Consider the following 13,570-nt stretch of genomic DNA (forward strand, 5'->3'; position numbering starts at 1 on the left):
TGAAATGAAGGAACACAATCACATCAAATTTGAAAAAGAATGTAGATTCCACAAGATCTATAGCAACTTTTGAACACAACTAATGGTTCTGAAATGTATACATTTCAAGCAAGCATATATTAGTAGCCTTTCAACACTTGCTTCATATTGTACTGTAGGCTATACCACTATCAGTGTATATATTGAAACATGGAAAAAAAAGAATGGGTACATAAACTGGCACATGCATTAAAAGACTTGAAATACAAACATACCGCTTTTTGACAGCGTACGATTTTCTGACCTTATACGGGTCATGTTTTGGTATGTATACCACATTCTGATGATATACCACTTTCTGGCCCTACATCGCCAATTCAAATATAGATTTTCTTAAACAAATTATACAAATTCATGCTTTATTTGTACATTGAACTTCAGGTAACATTTAACAGGTAATGGTCAGTGCTGTCAGATTTGGCTTGTTTTAAAAGCATCTAGCAGGCAAATATTGCCTTTGGTGGTTTGTTTATTTTTTGGCTATTTTTAGCATGCATGTTTTTTTCTATTCCTTCAGATTTATGAGGTCATCACCAGCACAAAATTTCAATCATCCCGATGCCTGGTATAGTTTATCACGTCCTCCCCCATCTTTTTTCTGCAGCTCAGTATCCAATAAAATTAGGAATCACACAAATGCTCAGTAATTGTTTATTCCTCAATTTCAGAACTGTATCAGTACAATTAGAATTGTTTTTGTTTTTAAATGTAAAGACTGTATCTGGCGACAGTTCTGGACAATTTAATAAATTATTTCCTGGACCTACCACATTTTATCTCAGATTTAAAAAAAAAAAATGACAACAGTTTGGTACTATAAATTGTGAGAAAAAAACAAACAAAGTAAATAAATAAATAGTTTATAACATTTGTGTTTTTTTTTTTTTTTTAAATACATGTGTAGCACTTATTTATTCTTCTGGAATATATTCAATGTTAAATGCAAATGAGTTTTTTTTTTTATTTTATTTTGTTTGGTTTAAACATAATGTGGCTACCTTTTGGCTGGTTACTTCCAAAATTTGGTGGGGCATTGCAAAAAAAATAATCTGCCAGCGTTACCCTGATTAACCTCCCCAGATAAGTCACAGACACAGGGGAAAACATGGATACACATTCCAGCCCACTGGCACCTCATTACTCCCTGTGATCAGGATGGCTTTGCAGGGGTGATGTCAGACCAGAAATAGACTCCACAACCAGGACTGGCAAATGAAAACTGAAACACTCTCATGTTCAGTATATTTATTAAATAATAAATGAAAGACTTAAAGAAAAACAGCACACCAAAACAGGACACGGCACTTGAGGCCAAAATAAACAGACAACACGAATTAACACTATACGAAACAGACACTAACACAGCCGGACGGACAGTCAAAACACGGTGAGTGAAATCAATTATTTTAACTTTAACTATTTTATGCTCTTCTCTCCACACCCATTCTCCACTCAGCGAACACACAACCCCGAGTGAGTGAAAACACGCTGTTTCTATACAGCTGTACTGAGACTCGATTGCTAATCAATCATTCAAGTGGAGTCTCGCTACAATTGCACGTGAATTAACTAAGTGTAATTCCCCATGCTCACATATTACATTTTACCTGCACAACATAAAACACTTAATAAACATAAAGGGGTGGGACACTCCGCCACATATATCCCACACCTGGCCTCAATGGCTACCTTCCCCCTCAGTCCCGCTTTATAGTCCTGGCCCAGAAACAGGTGCAGCAACGGGCCAAAGGTGGTGGCCACTGGTGCTGCTCTCCCTCATCTGCAGGTGGCAAAACCAGCAGGCATTCTTTCTCTGCTGGTGGAGATGGAAAAAGCAGGCATTCTCCCTATGCTGGTGGCTTGGGTCCTAGGGCAGTGGGATTCCCCTTCTCAAGCTGTGGACGCACCGATTCCCCCTCTTTGGGCTGTGGAAGCACCGACTCCTCCCTCTTGGGCTTAGGACGTTCGGGCTCCTCCCACTCAGACGTAGGATGTTTGGGCTCCTCCCACTCAGGCGTAGGACGCTCGGGCTCCTCCCACTCAAGCGTAGGACGTTCGGACCAAAACAGGACACAGCACTTGAGGCCAAAATAAACAGACAAACAAAATGAATTAACACTAAATGAAACAGACACTAACACAGCAGACAGACAAAACACAGTGAGTGAAACCAATTATTTTAACTTTAACTATTTTACGCTCTCCTCTCCACACCCATTCTCCACTCAGTGAACACACAACCCAGAGTGAGTGAAAACATGCTGTTTTTATGCAGCTGTACTGAGGCTCGATTGCTAATCAATCATTCAATTGGAGTCTCGGTACAACTGCACGTGAATTAAGTGTAATTCCCTGTGCTCACATATTGCATTTTACCTGCACGTGAAGTGTTGTGCAATCCTCGTGCCTAAATACAAATACACATTTTAAACACTTGTGCTCGTAACCCATATTTACATCCCATGTATTTTATACATAAACACCAACATTAACACACTACATACAACATAAAACACTTAATAAACATAAAAGGGCTGAGAACTGAATTAGACAATTGTGAGGGAGATGTGGGTGACTTTTGACTCTGGAAACATTTAAAATATGCAGTGGTTCAGAGACTCTGATTAGGAGTGTACCATCAAAAGTGACACGTAGGGAATCGGACACTGATTTTTTTGTTCCTAGTGCCTATTCAATGGCAAGGCACAGAAAGTCTCATTTCCCCCCATGGCAAAGAGATTACTTCATTGGTGCCCAGACACCGAAATTGGAGTGGTCAGGCGCCATATAAGCATTTTCTTAACACATCTGTAAAGATTCTTAAGTCAAGGTTCGGCACCTATAGAAAAATGTACCGGAACAGCGTTCCGGTGCATTACGGCTCGGGTACAGCAGTGGTAATGGGAACCATTAGACCAATGCAGACCAGTTGATCAGTAATGAGAACCACCATTCCAATATAGACCATTACACCTGTAATGGGAACCATTGCACTACTATATCGTAATGGAAAAGTATCCAATTCCTACTAGAAAGTGAAAACCACTAGTGTACATTATGGTGTAATGGGTTTTCCAGGAAGGAATGTATTTAATCACACACAGCTCATGTATCCAGCTTCCAGAGATGATACATAACAAAAGTATAAAATAAAATATGCATAAATTATTTAGTTTGTTTTCACTGTCCACTCGGAATCATGAAACACAGTCGTCGCGACATGCCAAAGTTTCATTGTATTTTGTCTATGCGATTTGTGAAAGTGTGGGTTGCTGTGCGTAGTGAGAGGGTGATGCAGGTGCTCCAAACAAGGACAGACACAAAGTTCACGGTTCACAGTTTGATCCTCCAACCACTTTCACCATTCAAAATAATAAAGCCGGCTCTACCCAACAATGGGTATCGCCAGTGCCAATACGAGGGGTTACAGTCCCGAAATAATAATACAAAAACACAGACACAACACAGACAGATACGTCTCCGGACCGTGCCAACAGCGATGTTGGTTAAGTGCAGGTGCGGTGAAGTCCAAGTGAATCGCTGGCCCCAAGGCTGCAGCTCCCAGCTCTGTGCTCGATCACTCTGCCGACAGAAAACACACACGGTTGCAAAACAAACACCCATTTAACTCCGTCTCTCAAAACACAGTCCTCGTTTCCTCCCATCAAACACAACAAAGGAACCGATTATGACGTCACGTCGCCTTAAAGTACCCATAGCCCCGCCCCCTCCGATAGCTAGTTCAATCACGTCTCCTCCAATTCATGAATGAAACTTCGCTCACCATACTAGGGTGATGGCTCCTGGTACCGTGACGCCGCCCCCTTCCTCAATGGCCGGCTTCCGACTGCCACCGGAATGAACTGCCCAACCATTCAGTACGGGGCACGTAATTCCTGCTGTGCAGTGCTCTCACAGGTCGAGAGGGAGACTGTTGATCCAGATTCATTCGCTCTTTGTCACAGATTACTTACGCTATAAATGCATTCATAGCCGTGGTTTAAATGTGAACTTTCAGTATTATAAAAGACATCAAAACAGTACAAAAACATCAAAACACTAAATTGATTAAATGACTAGCCATGTCCTCACATTACATTTCTTTGAAACAGACCATATGAAATTGTTATTGTAATATTTTACACTAAATCGTGTACTGTTAGTAATAAGGCATAGTGAAGTAATCATATGTTTAATCTATATAAAATAGTTTTGAATAATTTGATATTTTATACTGACTAAAGATCAACCTACAAAATAAGTATTTTGTATTGAAAAAAGAAATACGTAATTAAATCTTTTTAGACCTGAGTCCATCCCAAGTGAAAACGGACCACAAATCATAGATTCTACTGTAGGTGAAAGAATGTGTGGATCAAGAGCATCATTAATTATACAACACGTTTTTGTGGCAGCTGATGCATATGCCTTTGCACTAGGCCCAATGTGGTTTGCCATGGCGATCGGTAAATTGTGTCCCATGAGAAAACACTACTTCAGCACTAGTCACCTTTTCTTGCAGAGGAGAACTGGATGCAACAACAAAACAAAACTTGACAAGCTTGTCGTACCCACCAAACTTCTCTCTTTTTCCCTGTGTTCGTTGCTGTTAACGTGTCTCTCCACATCCTTTCGTCCTAGATGGACACAGCTTACTGACTTGTTGCATATATCACAGAAAAGCATGTACTATACTAATCATTTTTGTCTCCGCGTATGCAGTGCCATTCTGGTGCCAAAGATGACCATCCAGGGTTGAATTTAGTATTATATTTGAAAGCACCAAACATCCATTTGCCCGGCTTCTTTTTTTTTTTTTTTTTTTTTACCACACAGTTGACTCGATCCACTCATAGTAACATCAGTGCATGTCTTCGCACATACTCTACTGGCTACAAATTGTCATGTGACACCATAGCCAGTATAATCTCCTTAGTGATGACAGACTCTTCAGTCAGATCAAAAACAAGTAGAACATTTCTTAATGCTATCTTTGTATGCTACCTTTAGCAGAGTATCTACAGATGGTATGCCTTCTTTTAATGCTATCTTTACCAGGGTAACTAATGCAAGTGTGAGTATGTGAGACAGGGTTCAAATGTGAGTCTCAACTCAGGCATCTTAACAGAAAACAAGCTTGTTTTCATTTCTCTGTATAGTGTTAATAATTAACCACAACTAGGTTGAAAAATACCTGTTTGTAAACTCACTTACCTTATAAACACTTATGAGTAAAATACAATAGTGTTCAATATGTGATTATATGAATTATTTTGTGTGGTTGGCATGCGGAGGCTGAATTGATTGTGTGCATCTGCTTAAATTTAGGCTTGTTGTAGTAACCTGCAGCAGGGTCGTTATCATGCAAATTATAAATTAAATTACCTTAAAGGTAATATATAATAGTGATATGATCATATATGTTTTGAAACAATTTGCGTTAATTCAAAGACTGTTTTGATAGATACAATAAAACTTAAAAGGGGTTTGGTAAATAATAATAAAGTTAAACAAAATGCAACAAATAAATAAAACAAAAAAGAATAAAATGCCATCGAAAAAATTGCATAGAAGCCTAACAGCAACGACAAGCTAGTAAGAAATAAAGACACGTGGGCAATGGCTCCGAATCTTTGGAGTTTGAGATTTTGCTTTTGCTGTTCCTTCCTGCAACAACAAACCGTTTGCAGTGCCTGTTGGCAAGCATCACTGACGTATTTTGGCCTTTCTCATCTACCGTAGTGTCCCATGATGCTTCTCGACTTAGTCCAAAGGTACAGACAACACACGTGTTGCCGCGGCTGAACGTTTTACGGTTTCTGTTGCAAACAATCAAGGTAAAAAATTAAAAGTAATATTAGGTCCAAAATATTTAAATACGTTAATTAATTTTTTTTTAAAGTTGTGTCATGCTTGAGATGAGTTTTATTGGAAGATTGTTTGGTTTGGGCCAGATCAGAGAATTCAAATACTGAGTTTAGGTTTAATCCTTTTTTAATTCCACACAGCTACCATAACATTGGGGTTAGGACCATAACAGAATCGCATGTATCAACACTCGATATCGTTTAAACAAACGTGTTACCGTTAGTGTCAACTGCCATCTCACTCATCAAAAAGTTAATTTTATGGTGGCCACGGCATGACAAAAACAAAGCACACAGTATTGTTTTACATTGTCAACAGTTAAAGACCGTGAACCGTCTTTAACAATACCAGATTGCTGTAGTGCACGCCATTATATGTTCTGTCCCGTGTATTAATTTGTTAACGTGTAGTCTGAAAATATGCGTTTTGTACAATTCTGAACTTTATATATATTTTTTTAGTTTAATAATTGTCACCAGCCCTTGAGATGACGGACCGCTACACTATTCACAGCCAGCTGGAACATTTGCAGTCTAAATACATCGGGACGGGCCATGCAGACACTACCAAGTGGGAATGGCTAGTGAACCAGCACCGGGACTCCTACTGCTCATACATGGGCCACTTCGACCTGCTCAATTACTTTTCCATCGCCGAGAACGAGAGCAAAGCCAGGGTCCGGTTCAATCTAATGGAAAAGATGCTGCAACCCTGCGGCCCCCCATCAGATAAACCAGATGATATGTAGATGCAAGGACATTTTAATATGAAGTACATCTATTAACAGTGGAATGACGTTAAAAACTGCAGAAAGAAAAAATATAAGATGTGGGAGAAAAATGACTTTTATTATGTTTATTGAACTGTTTAAGTGCATTAGCTTGACATGAATGAACAATATTGTTTGTATTCAGAGAATGCCCCATCTAGTTTATAGCAATTGTTTTCAGTCTTGAATGAACTGGGTGTAAATGTTGATATTTCAGCCACATCCAGTTGACACTTACTACATTTTTCAATAAACTTAAGTGCAAATTACATTAACTACTTGTGTATTTTTATTAATTTGGAAAGCTAGCGTAGGCTTATATGTTAGACAACATTGTAGATGGGAAGTGGTTAATATCTTTTTAAACATCGAAAAGGTTAACTATTTTCCCAAAATCCACCAGATGCTTTCATAAAACATGCCAAGCTGACCAGTAATAAACAAAAGAACACAGTTTGGCCTAAGGATAAAGGTGTGGATGATGGATTTGTTTTTATGAAATATTTATTTTATGCAAAAAAAACTTATTTCCATCTAATTGGTAACAAATCAATAAAAGCAATTTAATGCCCAGTAAACAAGCAGCAGGTCCTCATGCTGCTTTCTGATTGCTTGCATTACAAATGTAGATAAAAATAAAGGAAGAAAAGACCTTTGTCACAACTGCACACTGATGCTGCTGGTAAGCTTAGTTTCTGCTTTAATGGTTAGTTATTAATGAAAAAGTATGCAAATGGCCTTCCATATTATTAATTATAAATTTAATTAATGTATTGCATGGTATAATAGCAAGGAACAGCACCATTTATTGAACGAGTAATTCAGGATAAAATTTTCATTGTATTGCTCACAATACACAACTGTGCAGTAGGTGGTCCTGGATGATCTATCCTGGGTTATATCTGGCAAGCAACCAGAACAGAAGAGCAGCCCCTGAATTCCTCTCAACACACCCTAATCACGTAAAATAACAAAGTAAAAAATGCCACCCCAATATTGGCATAGCTGGTATAAAAAAACTCACAGAATGATTGAAAAAAAAAGGTAAGGAGGCAGTAATTGAAGCTACTTGAAAGCAATGAAATATTAAATGACATTTCAATAGTTGCACGCCCCATTTTTGTTTTTCATCCAACTTCAGAAAATTATGTTCTTTCTCCTTTTGCACTGCTGAAGACATGAAGACAAAAATGGCTCCTTGCTGCACCCTAAATACCATTCTGCCAGACTGAAGATACATATAAAAAACTATCCAGGAACTTTTCCATCACTGACAATTACAACCAATCTAGGGTCCGGTTCAGAATAATGGAAAAGAGTTTGAGAAAGGCTAATCTCAGTTCAGTGTATGATTAATTGCAATGTAAACAAGCCATATATACGATCTTATTTTGAAAAACTAATGCACTTGAAAATGAGCATTATCCTGGGTAATATACTTGAAGTTGTGATGATTTTGAGCTATCTGTTGATTTATCTTTGCATTTAATAATTTTTTTGAATTTATTTTTAATGGAAAATAAATGCTTTATTACTAAACTACTGACAGGAGTGGTATATATGTAAAGTGCCGTCCTAGTTGCTGTAGTCGCCCTCGTAAACTACAGAGAACTAAAAGTTATCTTTTGAGTTTTCATTAATTGTAATACCTTACCATCATAAACTTTACAAAGGTGTGGTTTCACAGGGACTAACATTGTAGTACCATACTAATTTAATAGAAACAATCAGAGATAAGTAGGGACTGTGAGACCAGATTTTCTTTAATCTTTATAGCAACAGGACTGTAACAAATGCAACAAATCTCTTACACACTGTAGTCTGTACAAGGCGAGCAGCCTCAAAGGCATTATAAAACAAACCGCTACACATTTTCATCTGAATATCCTCCTGGATCAGATTTAAGGAGAAACGAGCTGGCCTCTTTAAAAGCACACCTCAGCAGACAGCAGATGCTGCTTTTGGCATTCAGTAAAAAAGCTGATTTAAGGACTCAAGTAAGTTTTCTATGGCTATCACTTGTGCCAAACGTCCTTATTCAAATGCCTGAATCTTTTTTTTTTTTTTTTATAAAACTGTTGGCGTTAGGTTAGCATGTTTAAATGTTATATATTGCAGGTGTATTCACTTTCAAAACAAATACAGTGCATTTGTTATCCATAAAGCTCTCAAAAGTATTTAGTACATGCAGCACAGCAGTCATACAGAAAAAAAAACTTGTCTTTTTTTTTTTTTTAAACCCAGCATTCAGATCTTCAAGGGAAGAGCTTGTCAAAAAGAATCCTTACAAAAATGTATATTTTTATGTGGTTTTTTTTGTGAGATCAGGTCAGTTATTGTATTTTGCTTCACAATAACTGAATATATTTTAAAGTGTGTAATACATACAGTATAAACAGATAATGGAAAAACACCATAGTTACATTTAAAGTTTAATACACTCTAGATCTACAGTACAATAGAAATTACACAAACTGTGTAGGCAATGCAATGTTCTAACAACTACTGTACTGCAAAACAATGCTATTTAAAATGTCTTGCTTGCAAACATTTCATGTTTTACAGTATGTGTCTTGTGGCCCACGACCATTAGGAAATTTTGGTATGCAGTTTGTAGGGTCAGGAAGTTTGGCCACCCCTGGTATGTTATATGTTTTACACTTAGAAGCAGGTGGAGACAACCTCACAGGCCTGCAAGCAAGATGGACAGTTTGTTCGATTGAGCAATAGAGAATAATAATCATAATCTCATTAGGGTAGGAGGAGTTATATTATGCCTCCAATGTGTACAACGTATTGAAACATTGGGCAGCACCGAACTGGCAGTATGAAAGAGGACACTTTACAGACAGTGGAACATACATTTCGAGTGGGCAATCTTTATTTTGAAGCCGTTCTCAAACAACAAAAGTATATTTTCATAAAAAGAAAATAAACAAAATAAAACCTGCCCATTTGGGCCCTAACTAAACTTCTTGCAGACCCTATACTTGGCCTTGCATGAGTCTTTGCAAGTAAAAAACACAAATTTATTAAACATAAACTGTTTTGGTCCAGTCCAGGTTTTCCCACTCTCCATTGGGTTAATTGAAGTCACCTTTTGGAATCTCCAGGCACAGGCCTGTCTGAGGTAAGTATCATGTTCACACGTAATGTTATAATCCACAAGTGACTGAGTTGTAACTGTGGTTATTCCGTTTTCAGATTTGCAGATAAGTATCTCTGGGTTTTGGTTTGGCGCCCCTCTGGTCCACACAGGAACATCTGGTAAATTTAAGTTCAAAATACAGTAATACAATCCTTTCATGGATTAATGAAAATGTTTTCCTTGTTAGGTTCTTTGGAGATCTCTACTGGCGAGATCCGTTATTACACCCACCCGTGTTTCATTGTCCTGGCTGGTACATAACACCATGTGGAAGGCCATCTGGGTCGAAAAACGTGTTGTTTAGTACACTTGCTCATTTGACTAATTTGAATAGAAAATGCAATACTTATGGGGCTGTCAATTTTCAAAAGATATCGGCACAGACGTTGTGTACAAACCAATGGAATACCTTCTGTGTATATATATATATATATATATATATATATATATATATATATATATATATATATATATAATCAATTATTCACATTTTTGTGTACCTATAGTACCTTTTTCTTTTTGATTTTGCAGGTACATAGCAGTTTTCCTTTTTAAAATGTATATATACTGTACATATCTCCAGTCATTTGTGGTTTTCATGATCACATCGCCTTCTAGCCAAAATTGTGCCATCGTCTTATTTTTTCGCATCTTGTCATTTATTTGCCCCATTACCGCTGTACTTTATGCCCCCAGAGCAGGACAAACATGTTCCGGGCTTAATTCTTGATTTATGAATTTTTTATGCCTGTTTCATGCATGAAATTAAAAAAAAAATGTTCTCTCGAACGTGATTGGCTACTCTTGTAATTACGCTGCATGCGTGTAAAATGACCAGCCACCACGTAGAAAATACGTCATTCATTTACATTTATTTAGAATGCTTAGTATTTTATGTATCCTGATTGGTCCAAATGAGTACATGTACTAGGTAGGCATTTTTGACCCGGGTGGCCTTCTATAACACCATGACTCAATAAAGAATAAAACAGTACATGTCGTGTGTTTCTTTATTGCTAAGTCTGGCTTTCTTTGTTTAAAAGCCGAGACCAACAAGCAGACAAAACAACTTTGAAAGAATAACTCCCAAGGACATCTTTCCTGCTGATTTGTTGGAACCAGTTCATGACAAATGCTGCAAAAAGAAAGATTTGTGTCATTGTTTATCTGCCGATTTGTCAGTTCCTAATCAAGTTTAGTTGCAGAGAATTGGACCATTCCTATCACGAGTAGTTATATTGCATACAGTAGGTTGTTTAGTTTGTGCAGATCAGGATTGAAAAGATCCCAAATTAGTGAAGAACATAGATTAGCAGTGGATGAGAAATTCCTTAAAACATGAAAAATACCCCACTATTATAATTAAAAGTAAATAGGGTTCAGAGGGTCTACGGCAGACAGAGCTGGTTTAAATCATAACTGTTCATCAACTTTCTTTATAAACCAAATTACTGTATATGCACTAATACTAAAAGAATATCTACCCAAAGTAGTGTGTCTGATTTGATAACCAGTATACAAGATATTTATTAGAACTATTGTTACTGACTAAATTAAAACCTTTCAACTTACAGCTGATTGCTGACACTGTTGTTGCTGTGGTTTGGGATCCAGTGTTTTAAAGAAATTTGCTTTCCAGTAAATGATGATTTGGCCATTAGTTCTCTTGAAAATAATGCAGTCATTAATTCCTGTGTCATCTTCCTTGGGTCCTTTGTAAGCCTTGCTATGACTGTATTGTTGAGAAAAACGCCAGACCCTTCTAGTTCTGCCTATGTAGCAAGTAAAAATCAAGCTATAGAAAAAAAAAAACAACCCCCCCCCCCCCCCAAAAAAAAAAAAAAAAAAAAAAAAAACCAGCAAATAAAGGACAGAAAATTGAAATATTTATAAAAAATCTAACAAAATAAGGGCATGCATTGCACAGGTTTCAAGTTCAATTTTATCAGAATATGAATTTCCTTGATTAATTATTTTGTATTTTTATATGTCTGTTATATTCAGTAGGGTATCCATGTTAGTCTATTCTTATCTACGGTTTATTGTGGCTTGAGTTTCTACAGGCCACAGCCTACATTTGCTAGAGTCGGTTGTCTCCTATGAAAGCTCAAGTTTTCTTTGTATGCTTAAACTATTTTTTAATATGTGTTGTTCTTCTTGTTATTGTTAAATTATTTTAACAATTAAGTTTATAATGGCTTTGGTGGTTTATGTTTAGCTGTAATGCCTTGCCTTCATGATGGCCAGGGTAGTATACAGACAATACTTTTTTCAGTGTTTCCAAAGTATTTTCTTACATAAATGCATGCTCTAGCGATCTGTGAAGAATGCAAAGCAAAATGATAAGTTAGAAAATAAGTTAACAATAGTAGCATTATTACCAATGCACTCTTATCACCATGGTTTCTTTCCATATGTACAACACGCAGGGGTTGTCTGTCTTTGGCTGAGGACTGACATGTGCCATCTGGTAAGGAAACCTGCATGGGCTTTCCATATTTGGAAATATCTACAGTAGGTGTTTTTTTTTCCTGTGGAGCAATAGAATGTGAATGACATTAAAATAGAGAGTTTAAGAATACACACTGGAATTTATACACACAGCGTGCCTTTTTTACCATGCACCGTTATTGGTGTATCCTCATAAAAACACACAGTGGAGTAACTCGCTTCTTCTTATTGTTAGAAGACAATAATGTGAAGTAAGAGACAAAAGGTTCCAGGTATCAATTTGAAACTTACTAATTTACAGAGCCTATTTTCAGCTTTGAGCTGATCAATTAAAATGTACCACCGCCATCCAGTCAAAGCATAATTTCTTTAGAAAAAACACAAGTAAAACACAATTACACTCCTAAAATCCAAAATGATTTATTTATCCCATAGTATATAATCAGTTGGAGTTCATAAACTAATATGTTTAATTCATACTCCCTTGCTCTGAAGTAAATCTTTGTGAGGAATTCAAGATGTTTTTTTTTTCCTTTACCTTTTCAAGCAAGGATGAGACTTCTGTACAAACAATTAAAAATACACATATAGTTATTAACTAATGGGCCCAATTATTCATTATATTTACCTGACACTTGAGCTTGATATGCTTTATGTACTTACCATCGACAAGGGACAGTGTAGTTCTTAATATTCTTTTTTCCCTCTTCAGGTCACATATTTGGGCCTTATCCATACATATCCTTCGCCAGGAGCAGGGCATCAGGAGCTGCCTCTGCCACCTCCACCACCAGAAGCAGAGCAGCAGGAACTGCCTCTGCCTCCGCCACCTCCACACCAGGAGCAGAGCAGCAGGAGCTGCCTCTGCCACCGCCAACTCCACCTCCACTGGCAGGAGCAGAGCAGTAGGAGCAGCAGCCCTTGCATAGGTTGTTGAGGGAAGCAGGGGGAAGAACTGCCCGGACCCCAGCTTGTCCTGACTCTCTGGCTTGCTTCTCCAAAGGATGCCTGTCTCACTTTGCCCAAGGATGCCTGCCTCGCTTCACCCAAGGATGCCTGTCTGGCATCGCCTGGGGTTGCCTGCCGCTTCGCTTCGCCTGGGGTTGCCTGCCGTTCCGCATCGCTTGGGGTTGCCAGCCGCTCCGCATCGCCTGGGGTTACCAGCCGCTGCGCATCGCCTGGGGTCACTGGAACTGCTTCGCCAGGGGTTGCCAGCCGCTCCGCATCGCCTGGGGTTGCCAGCCACTGCGCATCGCCTGGGGTCGCTGGAACTGCTTCGCCAGGGGTTGCCAGCC

The 13,570-nt window shown here is 38.1% G+C and overlaps 1 protein-coding gene across 1 annotated transcript; it reads left to right on the forward strand.

Moving 5' to 3' along the window:
• Window positions 1-5,779: 5,779 nt before the first annotated feature.
• sf3b5 (splicing factor 3b, subunit 5) lies at window positions 5,780-6,945 on the forward strand. Its single transcript, XM_041249343.1, has 2 exons — window positions 5,780-5,876; window positions 6,369-6,945. The coding sequence occupies exon 2, from the start codon at window positions 6,395-6,397 to the stop codon at window positions 6,653-6,655; it is 261 nt and encodes an 86-aa protein (XP_041105277.1). The 5' UTR covers window positions 5,780-5,876; window positions 6,369-6,394; the 3' UTR covers window positions 6,656-6,945.
• The last annotated feature ends 6,625 nt before the right edge of the window (window positions 6,946-13,570 follow it).

Source organism: Polyodon spathula, chromosome 5, assembly GCF_017654505.1.
Source record: "Polyodon spathula isolate WHYD16114869_AA chromosome 5, ASM1765450v1, whole genome shotgun sequence".
Lineage (NCBI taxonomy): Eukaryota > Metazoa > Chordata > Actinopteri > Acipenseriformes > Polyodontidae > Polyodon > Polyodon spathula.